The sequence below is a fragment of the Sphaeramia orbicularis genome, chromosome 12 (genome assembly GCF_902148855.1).
Source record: "Sphaeramia orbicularis chromosome 12, fSphaOr1.1, whole genome shotgun sequence".
Classification (NCBI taxonomy): Eukaryota; Metazoa; Chordata; class Actinopteri; order Kurtiformes; family Apogonidae; genus Sphaeramia; species Sphaeramia orbicularis.
This window is the reverse complement of record NC_043968.1, coordinates 23,149,434-23,173,805: the sequence shown is the minus strand read 5'-3', so window position 1 is coordinate 23,173,805 and position 24,372 is coordinate 23,149,434. Positions and strand designations below refer to the sequence as shown.

At 37.5% G+C, this 24,372-nt stretch overlaps 1 protein-coding gene across 5 annotated transcripts in view; it reads left to right on the top strand.

Moving 5' to 3' along the window:
• The window catches only part of kcnc2 (potassium voltage-gated channel, Shaw-related subfamily, member 2), a 120,463-nt gene extending 97,451 nt beyond the window's left edge, over positions 1 to 23,012 (top strand). The window contains exons 2-5 of one of the 5 annotated variants that reach the window (XR_003936847.1): positions 8,514 to 9,447; positions 13,572 to 13,742; positions 19,137 to 19,344; positions 20,247 to 23,012. Coding sequence is in view for 4 of the 5 variants with exons in the window: in XM_030149728.1 (XP_030005588.1) it covers positions 8,514 to 9,447; positions 13,572 to 13,742; positions 19,137 to 19,273 (1,242 nt within the window). In the remaining variant the exon portion in view is untranslated. Of the gene's footprint in view, positions 1 to 8,513; positions 9,448 to 13,571; positions 13,743 to 17,331 lie in introns of all 5 variants that reach the window. The other 4 variants (XM_030149731.1, XM_030149730.1, XM_030149728.1 and 1 more) reach the window with 4 other exon arrangements.
• The last annotated feature ends 1,360 nt before the right edge of the window (positions 23,013 to 24,372 follow it).

Here is a 24,372-nt window from a genome sequence, read left to right as displayed (position 1 = left end):
TTTCAGCAACAAGGCAATTCAAGGTGCTTCACACAGGACATTGAAATACAACGACAGGGAAAAAGAAACACGTTTAAAACATTATAAAAGAAACATGTAAAAGGTGATTAAAAACAGCAAGTAAGAAAACAACACATAAAATCAAATAAATAAATAAATAAAATAAATAAATAAAATAAAAACACACACATATTAAAGTAAGAGTTGCAGTGCAGAGTTTCAAAAGAGAATATAAAATGTCTTCAGTTTTGCGTTGGTGCATCCCTTCTACAAACAGGCTTAGACAAACCCTTATAGATGATCCAACCTGTTGAAAAATACACAAATGTTCTGTACTTCTATGAATGTCATCGATGTGATTGTGATTTAGTGATTTATTCCAAACATGCAATGAAATTTAACATATATGTGAACAAACAAAACATAAATAATAACACAAGAATCCACAATCAAGACAATCTTAGACAGAAGAACAGCACAATAGTTTCATTTACGTGCCCGAAAAGGGGTGGGAAGAAGTGCAATTTATTTAATCCTACCCCTTCTCCATAAAATATTATTGATAATATATTTTTATCTCCCTCTTCCTCCATCTTCTTCCATCTATCTCTCCTGAAGAATTTGAATTTGCTCTTTTTTAAATTATTGTCTTTACTGTGTTATGACATCTGCCTCCTAAATTTGTGCCCAGAACTCCTTTCATTTATAATCACTGGTGCAGTCTCCAAAGTTGTCATCCAGGAAACTGGAGTATCCACCAAATCAACAAGACGTTGCATCATATGAGACTAATATCATAAAATTAACATGTCAGATGATCCACATAATGATTACAAACTACCAGAGACCACCAGCTAATACTAATCATATTTAATGTTCACAGTAGGTTCCCCTAACCAACATTAATGCAGGTTGTTTTAGGCATCAGTAATAATAGTCACATTGAACCATATAAATGAATATGTGTTTTACAGATCAATAATGTCTTTAACTCTTTCAAGCATGAATTATGAAAAAAAAGTGTCCAGATTTTTTTTAGATTGACTTTATTTCTCAAAATTAGGCTAAAGTTGAAATGCATTTTGAATTGTTTTAAAAAATATGGTTTTGTTAAGAAGATATTTAACCTCCTGAGACCCAGGAAAGTACAAGTTTTGGCTTTTTGTAATTCAATAATTGCCTATATTGGAAACATTATGATGCAGCTATTTTTTCAGATGCATTTTTACCTCCGCCAAGGAGGTTATGTTTTTGCCAGGGTTTGTTTGTTTGTTTGTCTGTCTGTCTGTCTGTCTGTCTGTCTGTCTGTCTGTCTGTCTGTCTGTCTGTCTGTCTGTCTGTCTGTCTGTTTGTTTGTTTGTCTGTCCGTTAGTGTGCAACATAACTCAAAAAGTTATGGACAGATTTGGATGAAATTTTCAGGGTTTGTTGGAAATGGGATAAGGAAGAAATGATTAAATTTTGGTGGTGATCGGGGTGGGGGGGCCCACGGGGGGGGCACTGATCAGCCTTGGCGGAGGTCTGCGCTCTCCGAGTGCTTCTAGTTTTTTTTATGTAATGTCGTTTGTGGTGGACAGTTTTTTGTTTTGTTTTTTTATAAAGGTGCTTCTATGAAACTGGTCCCTAAAAAAAGGACATGGGAGCTAAAAATTAAAACCAGATTTAGACTAATGTTATGAAGCAAAGTTTGGAAGCACTTTGGGTCTATTTTAAAATAAATATTTTGTGAGATAAAAGAGAAACTATTTTTCAGATAAAACACATTTTTATATTTTGTATATATATTTTTTTACAAAATCATTAATTCTGGGATGGCTCAATTTAATGAGTTTTTATTTATTTATTTATTTATTTATTTATTTATTTATTTATTTATTTATTCATTTATTTATTCATTGTTTTTTGCATTTATCTGAGGTCATTAGGTACATCCTGGTGGGAAATATGTCTACATTTCTCTTTTATCATTGGCTCTAAAAAGCTGGCAAAGTGCAAGGTACCAAAATGAACCCAGTTTCATAGAAGAACCCATAAGGCTGTGAAACTCTTGTCCACAAACACGGACAGAAAACCCATAGGTTAGGAGGTTAACTTTGAGATCACAGAGCAGACCACATTCTAAAACTAAAATGATACTTTTTTCATTGTATCGTTTAGGGTCTATAGAGACGGCCTTCATGTGGTTTGGAGAATATTGCCTTTATAACCCTTTGGAAAATGAGCTTAAACCATGTGTCCACAAATGTGGAAGTCATGTATAAAAGGGTTAAAACAGGGTTTCTTCATCTTCATAAGTTTTCAGTTGTTTTTAATAAAGAACATGAACACATTGCACCACAAGCCAAGTTGCAGCCACACAGAAGCATGAAAACATTTTCTCATGTCAGTTTGGGCCACTAGTCACAGCAACATAGACCAATTACATAGACCACAGGGAAATGTCTTAAAATGCATAATTCCATTTAAAAAAGCAACATGTCACTCCTTTAATATTGGGAAATACCTGGTTTTCACCTAAAAAACACAAACAGACAGAGAATAATATTAGAATCAATGGAGATGAATCACTTAAGAAATATTAAATCTAGAGGAAAAACTCATTTGGTAACTGCCACAGAAGTAGCACTGGCTCTTTATGGGTTAAGTGCTGAAAGATGCTGGGCGCCTCATCAGACTAGCAATTTGCGACATGCTGTGGCTTAAAAAGTGAGTCGAACACAAGCATTGACAGCAGCAGAGTGAAAGCATGCATACAGTTCAGAAGAAGGGTGACCCAAATAGTGGCAATGATATTTTCAGAGCATGTGAGTCATACAATCCAAAACAAGGCAGGGTGTGAAACGACTTCTTTGGAGCTCAGTAGGCAGAGCACACCAGTGGATGGATAGTGGGAGGAAAGTGGAGAAGGAGCATAGCAGGCTGCATGTGTGGAAATCTGTTCTGTCTAGCTCCAGGAGAGAGCCGTGCATGTTTGCAAATTCTGCCTGTGCTTCTTCCAGGGCAGTGGTGCATCTGACAGGTGGTTCATGTGCACTTTGTACAAAAACACCGAAACAGCAAGATCTGTTTTTCACTGTAAGCACACAGCTTCAAATGCAGTACGTCAACATGCTGTCATTTTATCAGCCAGGGTTAGAGTTACTTAACCCATGAAGAACAAAAGTATACTGATCTAAAATGTTTAATAACTTCTGATCCACTAATTCTATCAAGGCATGTAAATAATTCAGGTAAAATACAGTTTGTCATCTTTTCGTGGTCATCAGATATGACCCATTTGGACATTCAGAGGCTCCATAGTGAACGTGGAAACACCGTCATCTTCTGAAACACTAATTCACCAGTAAAACCAATGTAGTTGGTAAATGACAGTGGATGGAGACATTTGTTTTTATGTTCAGTTATGATATATTTATTGAAAAAGTCATTTTTTTCTCCTGTTTTCTGTTTTGATATAATAACATTTGAATTTACACTGACTTTTTATGAACATCTGCATGATCATTGAATTAAATACCTGATCTCACTGAAAAAAAAACAACCTAAAATACAGAGGATAATATTATAATAAATTGTGATAAATCACCTAAAAAGGTTAAAATAGAGAAACATTCATTTAGGAACTGCCACAGAAGTAGCACTGGGTCTTTAGGGGTGGTGATAAATCACTGACGAAAGACAGAAAAAAATATATATTTGGAAGTTGTGACAAAAGTAGTTGTGGGTCTTTAAGGGTTGATCTCTAAACATGACCACAGTTTTTAGCAGTTTAATAATCTTTTCTAGTATATTAGGGTTGATTTCCAGTTGTGTTTCCAGTTATGGTGTTAAAACTTAAACTGGTTTTCTTTATTAACCCTTAGGAGTTTGTAATATAAATGTCCGTTTTTGCCATGCCTGCTTATAATCACCTTTTTAGGTACTTCATATACCCTGATGTGACCCCCATATGTTGCATATCAAAATGTGCAAAACATTCTCAGTATTGTAATGGAATGACAAAGGTCTAGTGAACAATACTGATTCATTTCAGCAGAAGGATGGGGAACATGAGCACAGCGCACCTTGTGTTTTTTGTGGTTTTTTTTGTTTTTTTTTTACAAGGAAGTTCATTTGCTTTTTGGGATGTTATAAGAAAAAACATAGCTACAATAGTCCAGCGCAATCAATTTGAATCTAGTCAAAGAGATGACCCAAAAAATATAGACACACTGCATGAAAAAAGTCATGTCAGACCTGATCACAGTGGTTTAGTCTTGCTTTGCTGTCCTTATCTCGTCAGCTCTGCGGACAGTGCTGCTCCGCTCTAGCCTGGCCAGCCGTCTGTCTTTTTCAATAAGAAATCCATCTGGAATCACGGGGCTTGAATCCAAATATGAAGGCAGGACTAACAAGCACCGAGTAACCAATCACAGATAAGACAGACGGATTTAAGAATACTTAAGAATAGTGTAATCTGTAATTCAATTCTTTTTTTTTTTTTTGAGTAAACAAGTAAACAATTGACAACAGTTGTAAAGAGATTTGCAGACTTGGAACTGAGTCTGACTCAGGACAAAAAGAAGTCGGTGCATATATTTATTTTTCATGCTGCATTCCAGGCAAGTTTTTAACCCTTTCATGCATGAATTATGAGAACCTTAATCTAGATTTTTTTTTCCTGAGTGTTTTTTATTCCTCTGTATAGGCATGAAAAACACTGCGATTGAATTTTTTTATTGAACCTATTTTTATGAAGGTTGATTGTTCTTTATTGCTTTGACTAAAAAAGAAAAAAAAAATCAATTAAAAAAACAAGTGTTTGAATGCCAAAAAACAACAAAAAATTCTGATCCAAAAAATTTAATTTCAGCACTTTTTTTCTTTGATTGAAAATGTTTTTTTTTTTTTTGATTGAAGTTTTTTTTTTTTTAATTGAAAAAAAAAAACAAAAAAACCCAACTATGTATATATATATATATATTATATATATATATATATATATATATATATATATATATATATATATATATATATACAGGGCGGGGAAGCAAAATTTACAATATTTTGAGGCAGGGATTGAAAGACAGTGTATGACCAATTAGTTTATTGAAAGTCATGAGAATTTATTTGCCACAAGAAAATTGACATAATAGAAAATGTTTTTATTCTATGTGTCCTCCTTCTTTCTCAATAACTGCCTTCACACGCTTCCTGAAACTTGCGCAAGTGTTCCTCAAATATTCGGGTGACAACTTCTCCCATTCTTCTTTAATAGTATCTTCCAGACTTTCTCGTAATAGTTTTGCTCATAGTCATTCTCTTCTTTCCATTATAAACAGTCTTTATGGACACTCCAACTATTTTTGAAATCTCCTTTGGTGTGACGAGTGCATTCAGCAAATCACACACTCTTTAACGTTTGCTTTCCTGATTAGTCATATGGGCAAAAGTTTCTGAAAAGGTATGGATAATAGTGTTAGGTATGATTATGACATCAATATATGTTTGGTTTCAAAACAATTGACGTAGTGCCTGCTGAGAAAAAACAACCAAATGTTCACTGTAAATTTTGCTTCCCCACCCTGTATATTTGGATATGTATTTGGTTTTAATTTATTATTGCACTCAATGGACTGAAAACTAGCTAACACTGCTGATTATGCAGAACATTTGCAGATAAATAACGTTAGAGCAATACCTTGTTTTGATAAACAATCTGCATAAACACTGCATCCATGGGGACCGCCATTGTTGTTTGATGGGCTGTGTGATGTCAGAGCGTAAAACTGGGAGTACATGGATCTGGTACGAGTTCACGAGTGGGGAGTCACAGGTTTGACCAGCATTCCAGTGCATTTTCACTGGTAGAAGGTTGGAAAAACACAGGTTACGGGTTGGAATGCAGGACCAGTATACTGGCTTGTTCTGGTGTTTGCTGCCATATCAAAACACTTGAATAAATTTCAACCTTTATGTATAGTAGACAGTGCTTCATGTACATTTATTCTGATTTTATGGTATTGCGTCACTTTCCTTACTGACTTATGATTCAGTAATAATAAATGTAATGTTCGATGTTGCTGAATGCCTTTGAGAATCTAAATAAAATGAGCGTATTTCTATTCATCTGTGTGTGCTGGCAGTAAACATGGATGACTTAGTTACCAAATAGGACCCAGGAGAACTATTTTGGTTCCCTATGTCTGCCTGACTTTGCTGCCGGCTAGACAGGATGGGCACTATTAAGAAAAATGTCTTTCATTTGTTGCCAATTTAACGTTGTAACACCTGTGCTGTGCTATTTAAAATGACACAGTGTAAGTGATCACAGACTGTGTTTCAGGTGACACGAAGTTACTGGTAATGGCCTGAATTCTTCTGCTGTTCACTGACAGGGATTATGAAGTTGGTTTGCGGTGCTGTGTCAGTAAGCTCAGTACAAACCTAGATCATTATCCTTTAACAAAACAAACACTATATCATATATACGCCCCCCCGAAAGGGAAGCCACGGGATATTGTTATATATGATTATGTGATATGGTAAAAACATGACTAGTCACAGATATTAGTGACACATTTTCACAAAAATAAAGCATCGAAGTTCAATTCCTCCAACCTATCACGACAAAAAATACCCAAAACTCCTGCAGTATTATCCGGTCCCTCAAAGGGGAGGCGAGGGGGATTGTTTTTGGTTTGTTTATTTGTTTGCCCCAAAATAGGTGTAGTTACATTTTGGGAAAAGTAGGTCAAAGTTCACATTTTTGATGATTTTTTATTTATTTTTATCTCTCTTTTTATCTCTCTCTACTTTTTCTTTTTTTAATAAATGCCCCTTTTATTTGACAGAATTTTATTTGTTGCAAAAAATGTAGGCACCCTCCATAATGCTGTTCAATCTGACTTTCATTTTGCCACTTAGTCTCACTTACAGGAGACATCTGATGAGCATTTTATAATACCATTGCCCCATACAAGTGGATTAGTCCTATTTGTTTTCAAAGGTATTATTGAAATTAGAGCCTAGTGAAACGTGTCATGTTTACTACATATACACTGCCTGGCAAAAAAAAAACGTAAGAGCCTTCTATTGGACAAGTACTGCAGTGGTTGAAAGATATTTAACTCCAACTGATGCAGTGAGCAGCCTCTGATTTCTTAGATAATCATCAAGTTGGCTAGAGGGAATAAAGATTGAAGTTTATAGATGTCAACACCAAGATTCATCGGGCTCAAACTGTAAAAGAGAGCACAGATGTCATTTTCATACATGGATTGTCCACCTAAACCTGATTGAGAATCTTTGGGAAGTGCTGAAGAAACCTTTTTGCAGTGATCTGACTTTCCCATCATCAAGATCTTTGCATAAAACCTAATGTGACAATGATCTCCCATTTATTTATAATGGGCAAAATTTCAAATGTCTATAAAAACATTAATTTTGTTTCAGTTGACTTCAAACTTGCCACATATATAGAGGCAATTGATATGCTGACATCAGCACATGCATAGGCGTGATGACATCAGCTGGATCGGTGCCAAAATAAGCTACAATATGTGCGAGGGGCGTGGTTTGTTGTGCCTGGCACCACTTGTTCATTTTATTTTTTATTATCATAGAATAATGAGCAAGTAAGGAACTAAGCCATTACTGTTCTGCATTACATTGCTTTTTTAATGTTGTTTACATTTTTTATTATTCATGTCAGATGACTGCATGTAAGATAATCACATTAAATACACACCTCTGTCATAATGCTGCACACAAAACAACATGCACAAAAACAGTCTATCAAACACAAACACATAAAGGAGAGAAATTCACAATAGTTGATATTAATAGATTTACCAGTTGATTTTTCATTGAAAGGAGTGACCACCCCAAAAACATGTTGGGAATAATTACAGCCGTTTGTGGATGCAGTGTTTCATATTTGCTTTACCATCCCAAATTCTTTAATTATACCCTATTTAAAAACTGGATGAATTGTAGAGCAGGCTAACATTACATTACATTACAGTACAAGTACATTAAGATATGGTGCCATGAAAAATTATATAATACGACTAAACACAAAAAGACATTGTATCACAAGCACAAAATGCAAATGCACTACATAATCACCATGCACCAAAAATAAATGGTACCATTTCCCCCCTGAATCTGAACTCTTCTGTTTGATTGCTTCTTTAACCACTTTCCTCCTGCCTCTCTGCCAGCTTCCCAACATACCAAAAGCACTAAATTGAATCTGACTGCATCTTCATTCCCGTGCTTCATTTCCACAAGGAATACAGAGAAGAGTGTTTATTTGTTGCTTGTGTGAATAGATTGTTTCCCCTTCTTTGCTCCAGTCAATGTCACATAAGTTAATTAAACTCTTACTCCTTTTCGAGGGTAAATGAATTGATTGATGTCTGTTTTGTATGTATCCGTACCCAGTGTGTAGAAACCCATATGCTACAGATAACCTGAACTATCTGACTATAACATATGTCTTTCTTTTTTCTTTTTTCCCTCTCCTGTAGTTTATTGCCTTTGCATCTTTGTTCTTCATCCTGGTCTCCATCACCACCTTTTGCTTAGAGACTCATGAGGCTTTCAACGAAATCATCAACAAGACTGAAGTGATGCGTAACAGCAGCCAACCGGACTCAGGCCCACAGTATGAGATTATAACTGACCCTGCACTCACCTACGTGGAGGGCGTTTGTGTCTTCTGGTTCACCATCGAGTTCCTGGTGCGTGTGACCTTCTGCCCAGTGAAGCTGGAGTTTGTAAAGAGTGCGCTCAACATTATCGACTTTGTGGCCATTCTGCCTTTCTACTTGGAGGTAGGGCTGAGTGGCCTTTCTTCAAAGGCCGCCAAGGATGTGTTGGGGTTCCTCAGGGTGGTGCGCTTTGTTCGTATACTGCGTATCTTCAAGCTAACACGTCATTTCGTAGGGCTTAGGGTTCTGGGCCACACATTACGTGCCAGCACCAATGAATTCTTGCTGCTCATCATCTTCCTGGCATTGGGAGTGTTGATTTTCGCCACCATGATCTACTATGCTGAACGCATTGGGGCCAAGCCCAATGACCCTACAGCTGCCCTCCATACAAAGTTCAAGAACATCCCCATTGGCTTCTGGTGGGCGGTGGTAACCATGACAACACTGGGATATGGTGACATGTACCCAGAGACCTGGTCGGGTATGGTTGTGGGCGCGTTGTGCGCTTTGGCCGGTGTGTTGACGATAGCCATGCCTGTTCCTGTTATCGTGAATAACTTTGGGATGTACTACTCTCTGGCGATGGCCAAGCAGAAGCTTCCCAAGAAGAGGAAGAAACACATCCCTCAGGTGGTGCAGGGAGGGTCCCCCTCCTACTGCAAAGCAGATCTCAACACCACCTGCAACAGCACTCAAGGTGACCTGTGCCACGTCAAAGGGACCAGGATACTAGAACGCAATCGCTCAGGTAAGACCATATGGCCAGACCAGAAAATTATGAGCAGCCAAAGCTCAGTAGTGAAGTTCACTTTGTACAGAAAGGTGTTCTTTATGTTGTGACAGTGAGGAGAATCCATAAGGGACCTCATCTCAGGTAGAAAGCAGTGTCCATCTGACAGATCCCCCCCTGAGATGAGAACTGTTGTTCCCTGGAGACTCCTGAACAGCAGCAGCTCCTTCTTTCGCCTCGCAGGGTTCCTCTCTGGTTGCCACAGTGATAAGGGAGCAGAATATAGTTCACGCTGATAAAAATTCAGAGTCCTTGTGTTAACGTCTTTGTACGAGTATAGATTGTTCATCTGCTGTTTAGACCGTAGGTGGCTGTTTTCCCTTTAGGCTTGTGTCCGTAATTTACTCTGACACATTTAATATTGATGGAAATTAGTGTCGACCTCTGTATGCAGACTTTCTGAAATTGTAGCGCAGGCATTCTTCAGGGTAGGTGTACGCTCTGGGCTTCTCACTGTCTCATTTGTTTATTAGGTCTCAGAACCTTATATCTAATAATAAACATAGAATAATTCATGTGTAAACTGCACGCACAAGCAGTGTCAGTCTGGTTAAGTCGTCATTTAAATACACAGGCTGCAAGGTGGCTGTACTGCTCAGGGTGCTTATGATCACCTCTTGTTTCCTGGTTATGGAAAGGGTTTTAATTATTACCCCCCACCCCTCCGGTATTGTTTTTGGTTCAGTTTGTTTGTTTGTTAACACTCTAGCAGCAAAACTATTGGTTCAATTCCTACCAAATTGGGTTTATAGATTGCCAGTGACCCAGAATAGATCTGATTACATTTTTTGGAAATGTAGGTCAAAGTTTACATTTTTTGGAATTTTTTAAAAATCTTTTTTTCCCACATTTACTTTTAACAGGCAAAATTTCACATGTCTATTAAAACATACATTTTGTTTCAACTTGCTTCAAACTTGCCACATATATAGAGGTAGTTGATATGCTGACATCAGCACATGCATAGACATGATGGCATCAACTAGACTGATGCCAAAATAAGCTACAATATGTGTGAGGGGCGGGGTTTGTTGTGCCTGGGACCACTTGTTTAAGTTGTTTTCTAGGGGCATCTTGAATATTATAAAAAATAACAGGCGATTATTTTAATAAACAGTTTCTGAGTGAAGCCTACCCAAAAATCTTCTGCCATAATTCTCAACACAAATTGCAATTCAACAATTTCAAGTTCTTGGTTTTTAGATTATCCCAATAAAATGTTTCCCGGTGCAATACATTTCTGAACTAAATCACCATAAAAGTACTATAATATATATGTTGATGTTGTGTTATTATCATTATATTAAGATTTTAATAGTTTTTGGATGGAAATTGAGTTATTTGGCATTGCAGCATAAATCTAATTAGGCTGTATATGATACTGATAGACTATACCTGTGTGTTTATATAAAACATGTATAACTTATACTTTACTGTAAGTATGAAAATGCAGATATCCCAGAGCAAAAGACAAAGACGTCCTAATTGTAAAATCTGACAGTGGTTTATGAGAAAACAATGCATCTCTGTAATCTATATGCCATCTGACCTTTGACCTCCACAGAGTCCCATGGTGGCGCTCGTGACATTTAACGTAGGCTTTTAATATCAGAGGGCATTTGATGTTTGTCATGGCTGTGATTCCCCCGTCTCTCCCTTTCTGTCTCTTTACCCAACTGTACTCTTCTGCAAACTCTTTATATTTTTTCACTCATCACAGTGTATGACTGGAAACTAAGGTTTTCAGTGATTATTCCACAAGGACCATTATTATCCTTTATTGATTTTAGACAGCAGTGGAAAAGCACACTTGGTTTATTGGTTTAGTAAACTTATAATGACCACACAAATGGATTTCTCAGTCTCTAACATCCACTCTGGATATATGTGATGTACATTTGCGGAAAAAAATTATTAGACAACTCTTGTTTTCTTCAATTGGTTGTTCATTTTAATACCTGGTACAGCTAAAGGTACATTTGTTTGGACAAATATAATGATAACAACAAACATAGCTCATAAGAGTTTAATTTCAGAGCTGATATCTATCCATTTTTCATGTTTTCTTGATAATAACCAAAATCACTTCAGTTCTTACATCAATATCTATGGCATTGTACTGACAAAAACAGTACTTTTAGGCATTCCATGTTTTCTTTTCTGTCTGTTTTAGTCACATGATACACACAGGAGTTAGTACTTGATTGCATAACCATTGTTTTTGATGGTCTAATAATTTTTTCCACAACTGTATGTACAGGAGTAAAAACAAAAGTTCCATGGGAAAACAACAGGTTCTACAAACCAAAGTGGTTGTATTTACTGTGACCTCTTTTTGCACTTAACTCTTTAAACCCCTGATGTGTCATCACGGACACACCCTGTGCATATGTAGTTTGGATGGCTGAAATGCTTTCACTGTTTGTGCATTTGGAAAAATTCCAACAGTTTCTGTAACCTGAGATGTTGCACTTTATAGGTTTTATTGAGTCATTACGGTAATTTCACTCACATCTGTATTAGAAGCTGGAGAAGAAGCCGTTTCAGCAGAATTCTAACATGCAGTAAATTATAAATGATTGCTAGATTTTGAAAGATCTGGGGAAAAAAGGGCTCAGGAAAAATGGGAAAACAGACTTATTCTCAGCATATTTTCTTACCTTTTATTTAGTCAAAATAAGAAAAAAGTCCACGCAGGCAGACCATTTTAAGCTTACGGTTTGAAGGGTTAACATGTCTTTAACCCTTTTGTTCAGACAATATGAGATTTATTGCATGAATTTTATATCAGGTTTCATTCAAAACATGTCAGGTGTTTCTAACTGTTTGAGATGCTTCATGTCATGGGGTCAGGGGTCACAATAAATACTGACTTTTACCTTTAGAACCCTTTTAGTTCAGTTTTTTATGGATCCTTTAAGGCTGTGCACATATTTCTTGTATCTGAAAAAAAGAGAATGATAAATAAATATGTACGTTCATGTCAACCATGGGAAAACAGCAAACCTGGAGGTATATGTTTACCATGGACACGTACTTTACACTTGGCAGGTTTAATTGCACTAAATCCGTAGAATAAAAGACTGACATCTGAAACCACAAACATGGATGATGATATCAACGAGAAACAAAACAGATAAAGTATAAAAAATAAAACAAAATGCACCATTTAGGGCTGATATTCTTGCCTTTTAATTTCACTCATAACCAAATTTCCAGAACTGTTCACTTAAGGCACAGGTGTCAAACATGCAGCCTGGGAGCCAAATCCGGCCCACCAAAGGGTCCAGTCTGGCCCCTGGGATGAATTTGTGAAATGCAAAAATTACACTGAAGATATGAATCATTTTAGATCAGGTTCCATAAACAGACCAATTTAATCTCCAGTGGGTCGGATCAGTAAAATACTATCATAATAACCTATAATTACTCACAAATCCAAATTTTTTCCTTTATAAATGTAAACATTTTCATGTCATTTTACTGTATCTACACCAAAACAAACTAACATTTCACAAAAATGCAAAAAATCTGAACAAATATGAACATTTTGAAATGTCTGAAGTGTAATTTTACCAATACTCTGTTATTAAGTGTTTCATATGCTCATTGATCCACTGTACGTTGTAATTTAATGTGTAAATGATTAACTGAGACATATTATTGTAAAAATCGCACTTAGTTTTCTTAAGAAATTTCAGTTTGTTCATGTTATTCACATTGTTTTAAAGGATAGTTGGTAGATGTAAACATCCTCATCGCATAATTTTACTTTTTTCACTCTAAAACATAGAGGAAAGTTTGGAGTTGACATTATTTATATATTATTATGTTATTATTTCACTGGTTCGGCCCACTGCAGATCAAATTTGGCTTAATGTGGCCCCTGAACTAAAATGAGTTTGACACCCCTGACTTAAGACCATAGTTTCAGGTTCAGAGTGCGTTCAGTATGTCCTTTATCCATATTTTCCTGGTAAGAGCAGAAGAGATTTGATGTAAAACGAGCCTAAAAGTAAGAAAGTGGGTCAATAACTTCAACCTTCAGGACTGTAATCTGTCTTCATTTTTTCCTCTCACAGTTCTGTCGGCAGATTGCAGCGGCGGTAGCGACCTGACAATGTCTCCCGAAGAGCGAGTCCCCATGCGGAGGTCTAGCACCAGGGAGCAGGACCACCGCAGTGGGGGGACATGCTTCCTGCTTGCAGCTAGCGATTACACCTGCCCTGCAGATGGAGGGTTGCGAAAAACAGGTAATTGAATGTGGAAATCCAGTTTTGAGTTAATATGATTTAATTTTAGCAGATAACCAGATTAAAGACATTATATTTTATTGCCTTAAGGATTCATTCTGAAACCCATTATTATTGTGCTTTAATATTACTTCACTTTTTTACTAGGCATAATTTATAAGTGGGGATTTCCTGCGACCGCAAATTTGTATGTTCACAATAAGCTTTAGGATATCAAGAACAGTCCATATTTCACAGATGATTTCTATTCAGAGCGCATCTTTTCAGACTAGCTCTTAGTCACAATCCTCATCAGCTGATCCGTATCCGTAGTGACTGGGACACCAACGTCTCTGGAGGGGGAAGGCTGTTTGTTCAGGCCTAGTCAGCGAAGGTAAAGTAACCTCTGGATCTGGATGGTGCCGCAGTGACACAAAAACTTTTTGACAATTCTGAGGGGCAACAGTGTCCATGCAGCTGACTCAGAACTGTTGCTTTCTTCACAATTTATTCATGTTTTCTTGTTGCCTGGAAACACTTGAATAAATTTCTGACCGTGTTTACCACTTTTTCTTTTTCTTTTTTTTTTTTTTGGCTGTTGCCAGGTTCATTGCCGGTTTACAGCTCCCAAATAAACTGCCCAGGGTATCATCTGCTTTAAAGTGATGATACAGCAGCAGATATCACAGGAATTAATGGCTAAAAAATAGACTTCATACCCTTTAGCTCATATGCGAGCTGATGTGTTCATTTGTTACACTGTAATAGATAAAAATATTTGCTGCTGGGTATTAAAAATGTGTTAGAGCCAGTAGAGTATTAGTCAAATCTAATGAATATAATTAGCTTTTATAAATGTTTTACCTTGAAAAAATAAAAACAAAGATATAAAATCAACACTATCTTTTGCTACATGGGTTTTGAATATGATGTGGGCTTTTATTGTACAGGCTGCAGGTTTACACTCAAAATCAGTCACTGGTATTTGACTTGAAATAGCAGACTAAAACAAAATGTATTATTTTTATTTGTCCAGCTTCAGTCAGCTTAAGATAACTAAAGCCATGGTATCATTCTTATAGTGCGGGACTTTTTATTACTAACAAAACACCATCCAGATGTTGATTATATAAGAATAACTATAGAATAAATGACATGTGTGTTACATCAGTTCCTCAACAGTGCTTTTACTGATCAGGGATTTTACATCATTGCAATGTAACATTAGATTTTTACATAAAATCACACAAACACAGTATTCAATTCTTCTCCTACACTTAAATCTCTTTATTTTGCTTCTTTTTCAGTCTTTATTAGAGCTCAGCCATATTTTCTAAAGCAACAGTCGGCCAAAGTGCTGTACACAGACATAAAAACAAATAAAACACATAAAAGAATGAATACGAACTATAAAAGTAATTATTCATTAAGACAATAAAAGCCAACCTCTCACGCTGAGTTAAAAGCCAAAGAGAAACAATATGTTTTAAGAGAGGATTTAAAAACGGAAATTGAGTCAGCTTACCTAATGTTCAAAGGTCGTTCATTCCACAATTTGGGGGCAGCGACTGAAAAAGCCCTGTCTCCTCAAAGCTTCCCCTGCGTCTTTGGGACGACTCACAGTGACAGATCTACCAGTGACCATGATTCCTGTTGCAACAAGCATCTATGTGATCAAGATGCACGTACTCACTATTGTAGGTCATTCATTTGTCAGACAGGGGTAGTAGTTTTGGTAGCTGTTTACATCCTATCACACACCTGGGATGTGGTCAGACAGTAGGGGGCGTAAACCCTCCCTGTCTGACCCATCCTCTTGAGCAGCCTATAAAACAGGTCACAGCAACATCATGTGAGGCTTCCGACGAAGGCTACAGGAAGCAGATGAAACTTGTAAAGCAGGTAAACAAACAACGACCCGTGTGTGATAAATGACTGACCTACTATAGTTATATTTGGAAGATAGTATGAACCTTTACCAGGCATGTCTTCACATTTTAGATTTTACGGTCCAGTTTGACTAAATGATCTGCCAGTCGTCACCTCCAGTTCTGGTGTAGGTCTTCAGTTGAAAGTCAGACTTAGAAAGAGTTTGACTGTCCAAACATTTTGACCCAAGCTAAAGGTCATTTTGAAGTTCACGTCGGCTGAATTACCAGAAAGCCCTATTGCTGTTCCATGCAGTTTCAAAGGCAGAAAATGTCATCTACCAAATATTCTAAACTGGACAGCACACAGAGGAAATTAGATATGATGGTAAACACTGTCATCATAATGAGCCATTTATAAAATCAATAAAACGCTGTATTTGACCATAATAAAGCAACACGTAAAGACTATTTTATATCTTAAAGTGTGTTTGTTGGATTAATTCCTTGATTGTATCAAAAGCATCTGGAGGCATTAATGTTGTGTTAATCTGCACAGAAATGTGGAAGACTTAAGCCTCTGATAATTGCCTCTATCAGACGTTAACCGCCTCTCTAGGAGAATATCTAAATTTCCTGTTTGCCATGTAAATGCTTCTCAGCCTCATAGTGCTACTGTAGTCATTCTCTACCAGGCAAATCAATGCTGCCACACCATTAGACAACCACTCCGTAAATGAAAGTTTTTGTTAAATTGGATTTACACTCCCCTTTCAGGAAGATTCTAATTAGATAAAACATCATTAAGGTTTACATGCACATCATTACTTAGAAGTTTTCTGTAGAGAAAGTTAAACTAGATGGTTTTTAAACTGGGTGGTAAACAAGGCGTGACCTGTGTCCTTTCGGGGGACGTGACAGCGGCCTCCTCCGTGTCAGGCCTACAGGATGGCTTGTTTTCTCGATGTAGGCGGACAAACAGCTGTGCCTTCGCCTCTGCTGCCTGAGTTGGCGGCTACAGTTGCAGCCACACTACTGCTAATGATTAAAACATTAGTCTTTCCTACTGCTCGCCACCTCTTGGCATGAACCCAGACCGGCCTTTGTTGTGCCTGCTCGGCTGGTTCTGAAACAACCCGGGTTCAATTTACACTCCTGCTCTCAGTCAAACAAATGGCGCTGTATGCATTTTGGTAATGAGACCACGTTTCCATTAGCTGTTCCTCATCATTGTTTACGCCAGCTGATTGGCATGCTCCATTAATGATCTGGCTGCTTTGGCTTGCTTGTTTATTTTGCACCAAGTGCAAATCTGTTAGCGTGCATCACATTCTGCATTTTTAGCAGTTTTGAGTTGTAAAGCGTGAATCTGTATGGAAAATAAAACCATTAATATTTGAAGGACTTAATTTTCCCCATCATCATCAGTATATGTAAGCTACAAACTGATTCATTAACACGTTTATTTAGTTTGATCCATAATGTGCATGTTGGTAGAAATATGCAGTTGGCTCTTACAACTGTTCTCCTCTTGAAACATACGCAACAATGTCAATGAGCAGTTTATACAAGAAACTCTATTTGCCATGTTTTCATTATCTGTAAGATTTATATGCTTTGATTTGTACAATGAAAAAATACTAATGATGATGTCATGAAACACACAACTGCTGATTTATTGATCTCGTTTCAGGATTGCAGTAGATCTAATTTGACTAATGTGTTTTCACATTTACTCGCAGGCTGGAATTTTAATCACACAGGCTTTAACTACGAGGTGGAGCTGGTTATGGAGGATGACGCTCTCTGATTGGCTGCATCACTGGGAGGAGCCACAGAGTCACTGTTAGTTTGGAGTCTCATGGATTAAAAAAAGAAAAGACAATGGACGTCATGCCATTATTCAATCATTCCTTCATCCCCATGACATTTATTTTGATGGATCATTAGGATTTCAACAAGCTAGCTGCATGCTAATGTAAATATTTTGATGTCCAGCAGGTAAATGTGGTATTTTGTACATTAATGCAATGGTGTAAAGACTGTAATGAATGGCTGAGTGGATTAATTGTTCATTTTCACCTCATAATGTAATAATATATTACAATGATATTGCCTTAAAGACCAAACAAATTGGGCATCACTAAGAGTTACATTTATATTTGTATCTGGTTTGGACAGTGAAATATATGTAGCACAACAAAAGGAACAACAAAACCTGAATAATTTACTGAAGTGTGAATCCCATCAACAAATCTTCAAAGTCTTCAAACTGACATGAATGACTGTAACGTCTAATTCACATCAAGTTTTGGTGATAACATTGTGCATGAGAGCTGTGCACTAGTTCCATCTGGTTTTATTTGATCATGAGCTGCTGAAGCTGAAGGAAATTATGTTATGAGGGCTATACTTTGTATCTGTTAAATTAGATATATTTTTTAAAAAATAGATTACACTTCCTTAGAAAGATTTGTTTTTTTTTTCTCAATGTTTGCATCGTATGTGCAGGTCATTTAACAAAGAACAAAAGTCATTGCAGCTATGTTAGTGAACAGTGGTCATAGCCTACCATTCATACTTCTAAGTCATCTTTATTCAAAGCCAGACCATTCATGTAAACATTTTGACTGGTCACAGTAGGAAAAGCACAGGTGTTACTAGTAACTTGTCTGGGTCTGATTAAGATGGTGTCAGCTCTGCCACTGAGCACAGGCCCTGAATGACTCAAATGACTCAGTGACTCACCTGAAATGTTTAGCCATTATATAACATTAGCCATTATGATTAGTTAAACCTAGGGTTGTCATAACAAAATGTCTATGTGAGAAAGGTGTTATATTTAGTAGGATTTTGAAACTTGCCACAATAGCATACTGTTTGACACTTTTTCTGTTCGATCAGACATATTTTGTCCTCTATGTACAGTAGCCAATCTAGTGTGTATCCTCTGGTCAGATGTTTGTACTTAAACTGTTGGTGTGTAGGTGGATCTGCAAAATTGACATTTTTGTATCAATATTTTGACATTTTCATGGCAGAAAATGCATAGGCGTGAAAAAAAATAATAATACAAATGCATTATGTTTAATATATTGCATACTGCCTTGGCTTTGCTTACTGAGGAATGTAAATTACATATTATTGGTTGCACATGTGCATTTCTTGTAATGAAAGCTCAGTGTATTTACTGTAACACTGTCCATTATAGGCTGTTAAACTGTGGTTCTTTGGCTTCTCCCAGTAGGGATTAATCAGGCCAGATTTACCTCCAGAGCGGCTCCACTTCTGGAGAATGTTTGCCTAAGACAATCTGCGTTATTGTCATTGTCAGGAAATGTGCAGTGCATGCATTCACCATACAGTATGCTACTGTTGCTCTGTCTCACTCCTGTCTCCTGTCTTGTCTCGGTTCAATCGGCTGGCTCGGACTCGGATCGTTGCCTGCCTGCCTGCCTGCCTGCCTGTGTGTGTTCATGTCCTGTTCCTGCACAACCACCACCACCTCCACCACCACTACCACCTCTCTGTCGTCCCCCATCTGAAGGCTATGAGAAATCCCGGAGCTTAAACAACATAGCGGGCATGGCTGGTAATGCCCTGGGCTTGTCTCCTGTGACCTCGCCCTACGGATCTCCTTGCCCGCTGAGGCGCTCCCGCTCCCCTATCCCCTCCATCCTGTGAGACGTCCAGGTCTGGGCCACTTGGCCTAAACCACCATACATCTTACCCCCCAGACAAGCCACCTTCCTTTGGTATCCCAACTGGACTGCGTTCTACATATTGTGACTTATTTATAGTGGTTAAGTACTTAACTTTGTAGCTAAGACTAATGTTACTCGCATGGGAAACCTGAGCAAATCTCGACTTCCCCTTCTCCTTGAAGATAGATGTGCTTTAGCTAACATCTTGGTTAGTGGTTAGTCAGTTGTTCAGTGTCAATAGAGTCCCTTAAGTTTGATACTGTTGTACTTTGGGGCTTGCAATAAGGACAGACTGGTGGCTTCAGAAGTAGCAGCCATAACATTTAATAAAGAAAATATTAATAATCAGGGATATTAGATGTTGCTATATTTAGATACCTTGAAAAAAGACGTGCTTCCAAAAAAAAAAAAAAAAGTGAGATGTCACTTCATTTTAACCTCATATAACTGTGACTTTGTTGTTTTGTTTTGTTTTGTTTTTTTTTGGGGGGGGGGGGGGTTGGAGGGATGGATGTCGGGATGAAGGATTTGTCTTTCAGGATCAAGCACACGTAGTGTCTGTCACTCTTCACATGCTGCTGGGCCTGCTTGTGTTTTTGCATGGATCATCCTGTAACCATCGTCTGCAAACAGTGTGACGAGGGGAGAGGAATGTGGCAGACAGTGAAGGAAACATAAATGAAGGAGTATTTCTTAACTCACTCTGCTGAGGTTTAGGGCGTACATTTGACTCGTATTGTGTCTCATTTTGCCATTGGCTTCACCAACAATCCACTAAGGAGACTTAAAAAAAAACAAAAACAGCACCAGCTGGGTTGTTCATTTCTCTGTGCATGTGGATTTTTGTTCGTCTGCTGCTATTTCCGATTAACTTTCCCCTCTCCCCCTTTATGTTTTTATTTCTTTAATGGAGTGCCACCAAAGCTGTTGTGTCTCTGGTTGTTTACTCACAGATAACTGCAAAGAGGTTGTCTTTACTGGTTTCACACAAGCAGAGAGCAGCGTTCTATCTTAATGGCTTGAGGGAAAAAGCTGTGCTGTGGCGGAAAGGTAATGTGAGTCAGATTGCAGTGCAAACTCCTCATGATGATTTATGACATTTTTTTTGTGTGTGTGCATTAAAAAGGGGGTAATTCAATAATCATAAGAAGAGAAAAAACAGGATATGGATGCAAAGATTTCAACACAGATCATACACACATTTAATGACAACTTTGGAGGCACCTCCTGTAGTATTTTAATCATCACATACATGCTACAGATAACACTAATAAGTACTGTAAGGCTTGATTTTACAGCACATTAGTTTATTGCAGAAAAAACAACTGCTCTATAAATTTTTAAGCCTTTGCTTTTTGTGCATTTTCATGTCAAATCCTCATATTAGCCACCACCAAGGGCTATGTTAACCACTCTCAAATCCCCAAACCAGACAAACTATCTGAGCCTCCCTAACATCAGTTTGAACTGTCAGTGGATCTCATACTAAACCGAAGCAGCCTTTTTTTCTCTGAAAGTGCTGTGTCATTTATTATTGAGGAGACTTTTATTTCATAACAGGCATAAATTGCCTGTGTGCACCAACAGGTGTGGATCAGTGGACATAACCATGCAGTGATGTGCCTCACCCATCCCTACAGTATGTCTATACCAGTAGCACCAGGTTGCTTAGCAACTGGCTCACCGCTAGATGCATCTTACACATAGCTTGGCAAAAAGTCAAACAATTAAAAAGAAGAGCTCTTGCAAACATTTCTTTGTCTGTACACAGAATTATTGAATCATCCCCAGTAAAACGTTGTAATATACTATAGAGCTTTTATAAATCTGGAGAAACGCCTAAAGAGCACCATAGATTTGTACGATGTTCTCATATTTGTGCATATATTAAAAATAGCCAGTATGTGCATGTCAAGGTCTTCTGAAATGATGCTCAAAAGAGACAGATGCATTTCTGATATTTAGAGATGTGACCTGTTTGTATTTCATTTAGACAATTCATTTCCTATTTGGTCGTCAGTATGAGGACCTATTGCAGTGGGAGGATCCCATTTGGAGCCATAAGGCCACCCCTACAGGACAATATGGACGGGGACTCATTCAAACACCAGGGACTGACAGCAGCCCAGTTGTGGCTCAGCGATGGGGAAATGAACTTAAATGAACGCCTGTGAGGACCTTGATAGGCATTTACCTTTTCCTGATTTTTTTTTTCTTCCTGTTTTGGAACTGTGGAGGAAAAAAAGAGAGCAAAGCTCCAGCTCCATGTCCAGAAGCCTGGACATGTCCAAGAGACTATCGACTGTATAGATATCACTCCTGTAAATAAAACAACAACACAGCACATCTGGGCCAAGCGGCTCTGTACACACATCTGTCTTTTGATGGCGAGTCAGGTAACAAAATTATTGGTTGCTAAGTTGCGCCGTGACACTCAACGTCAGTCACTTTTCTTGCTGTGATATCCCTCCTCGCAATAAGTGTATTAAGATGTATCAGTTGAGGCACTTTGTGTTCTAAAAATGGAGTGTATTCATATATGAAATTCTACTTACAGTATATACAGTATAGAGAGACAAACGTGCTAAGTTGAATAAATGTGACATTATGGTCATCTCTGCTTTTGTTTCCCTTGGTAATTTTCAGTAGGTCAGTCGCTCTGCTGTGTGTTAACGTGTGTGCGTGCATATCTTAAAACTCCGGGGTAAGATCTGCAGTTTGAAAGGCCAGGTCAACAGAGACCATTGAGTGGACCGTCACTCGGAGCCCCCTGTGATGCAGCCGCCATTGTAGAAGTCCCCCCTGCTGTGCGTTTACCATGCAACGACCCTGCATTAGTGCTGCAGATGTTTGTCTCTTCACAAACCAAATTATTCTTACCAGACTAATCCTCATATCTCCTGATGGTTACAAAACTGCATAACTTGATTCTTCCAAACTTTCCCCTCGTGGGGGTGAAGCAAAAGTGTAGCAGAAGTTTACCAAGTTAAAAAGTGGGACTTCTAGAATGGCTACAATCTGCACAGTAGCAAACTTATGAACCCAAACAATCAGATCGGATTTGCAATAAGCACCCGAAAACAAAAAGCGCCGATCCACACTGTGATTTCAGCAGCCCGTTAAAACCAGAAGGCAGAAGGAAACGGAGTGAGAGTGCAGCTCTAGAAGCTGACAGAGAGGACTGCCAGGTGGCACAACTTATGCGTCACGTTGGTTATGACCTGCTCAGTTATTAGCCAGTGTCACCCTGTACCCACAATCCTCCTCGTGTAGTACACACGCTGCTTTACTCTTTGAATTGACAAAGGGATACTGTTCTTTGTGTATTTTTAGGATGACGTTGTAACTTGAAAAAAGGTGTTTATTTTTTTGAATCCAGAACATGTATTTTTGTGTCTTACTGTTGAGTACACTGCTCTTACCTGTGAAAGTCATGGTAGTCTGATGCTGTGCTTCTCCATCGTGTCCTCAAACTGTCAGGCTTTTGATCGAAGTTCATGTTTTGTATGTTTACTGTGAGGAAATTCTACTTTGAAGTCTGTATTTGTGGAGCCTTTTGTTGGCATTCTAAAGTGCATGCTGAAAAAAAAAATCATTATGTCAAACTGTAAAAAAAATAAATAAATAAGATGATATACTGTATATCATGTTCAGAACAATGTGTATAGAGTAAAGGTAAATGCTATGTGAGAGATTCACATAAACTATTTATCTTTTAACTTGACTGTTTCTTTCTTTTCTTCACATCCATGAGTTTGATTCTGTATGTTTTATTCAACAACATTTACATCTGATTGATAGTGACTGAACATTTTTGACACCTCATAGGCAAAGTTGCTTGTACTTTTTGACTAAATTTTGCAACACAAGGTTTTTGAGAAGCTTCAATGTTATGGGATGGTCTTTATAAGCACATTGAGTGTGTTCACTTCTCATCATTACATTAAAACATGACGGCAAATAAATCAACACTTGAACAACTGGAAAACTCAATGATCTGACTTAGATGATAAAATATTCATGATTCATAATCATAATTTGAAAATATAACTTGTAAAGGGTCTTGGTATTAGGATGTCTACCTGATATATCCAAGATCAAGATCAATTTGTCTCCAAATTTCCTTTCAATAAAAAAATGAAACTATTTTCCCTTAGTAGTGGCACAGGACACAAAAAATTGAGCAACAATCCATCAATAGTACTCAGGGTTGTTTTTTTTTTTTTTTTTTTAATATTTCTCTGAAATGTACATAGAACTTAGCTGTTTAGATCAGTTTTTACTGAAATTCTGTGGAGGCTATGAATTTCAACAAGTATTACTTTCTATCTATCTATCTATCTATCTATCTATCTATCTATCTATCTATCTATCTATCTATCTATCTATCTATCTATCTATCTATCTATCTATCTATCTATCTATCTATCTATCTATCTATCTATCTATCTATCTATCTATCTATCTATCTATCTATCTATCTATCTATCTATCTATCTATCTATCTCTAATTTCAGTATTTCTAATTGTATGCTGATATGCTGGGCTTTGCGTCTTTAAAACAAGAGGTCACATCACTAATAAAAAGGAAGTAAATGAAATTAAATGTATAAAAGTAACATCTAAAGACACAGTTTTACATCTAACCATGCTCAATCACCAACTATCATCCATGCGCACAACTTCTATCCAGCCTTCCCTCCCTGTCCATTTTTGATTTAAAGAAGTTCAGTCTTAAATATGATCAAGGGTGATGATGTTTTTCATTGCATCAGATACAAACAGATGCTGGAACATCAGGCTTCAGAGCAGCAGCGATAGTGTTTATGCCGACAAATTGGACCAGACAAAAAGATTTGGGTCGACAAATTTAAAAATGAATGATGTGCAAATTAAATGAGTTGGAGTAAGTCAGAGGGAGTGTGCCTGTATTTGTATGACCTGACCGCAGAATGAAATGAAGTAAAATGTGCAGATTGACAGCATTAGGAGATTGTTTTAGCTGCGCCCTGTCATTTACTTTAATGATACAGGTGTTTTTAAACCCAAACATCATGAGTAGAGCAGCTGTGGATGTTA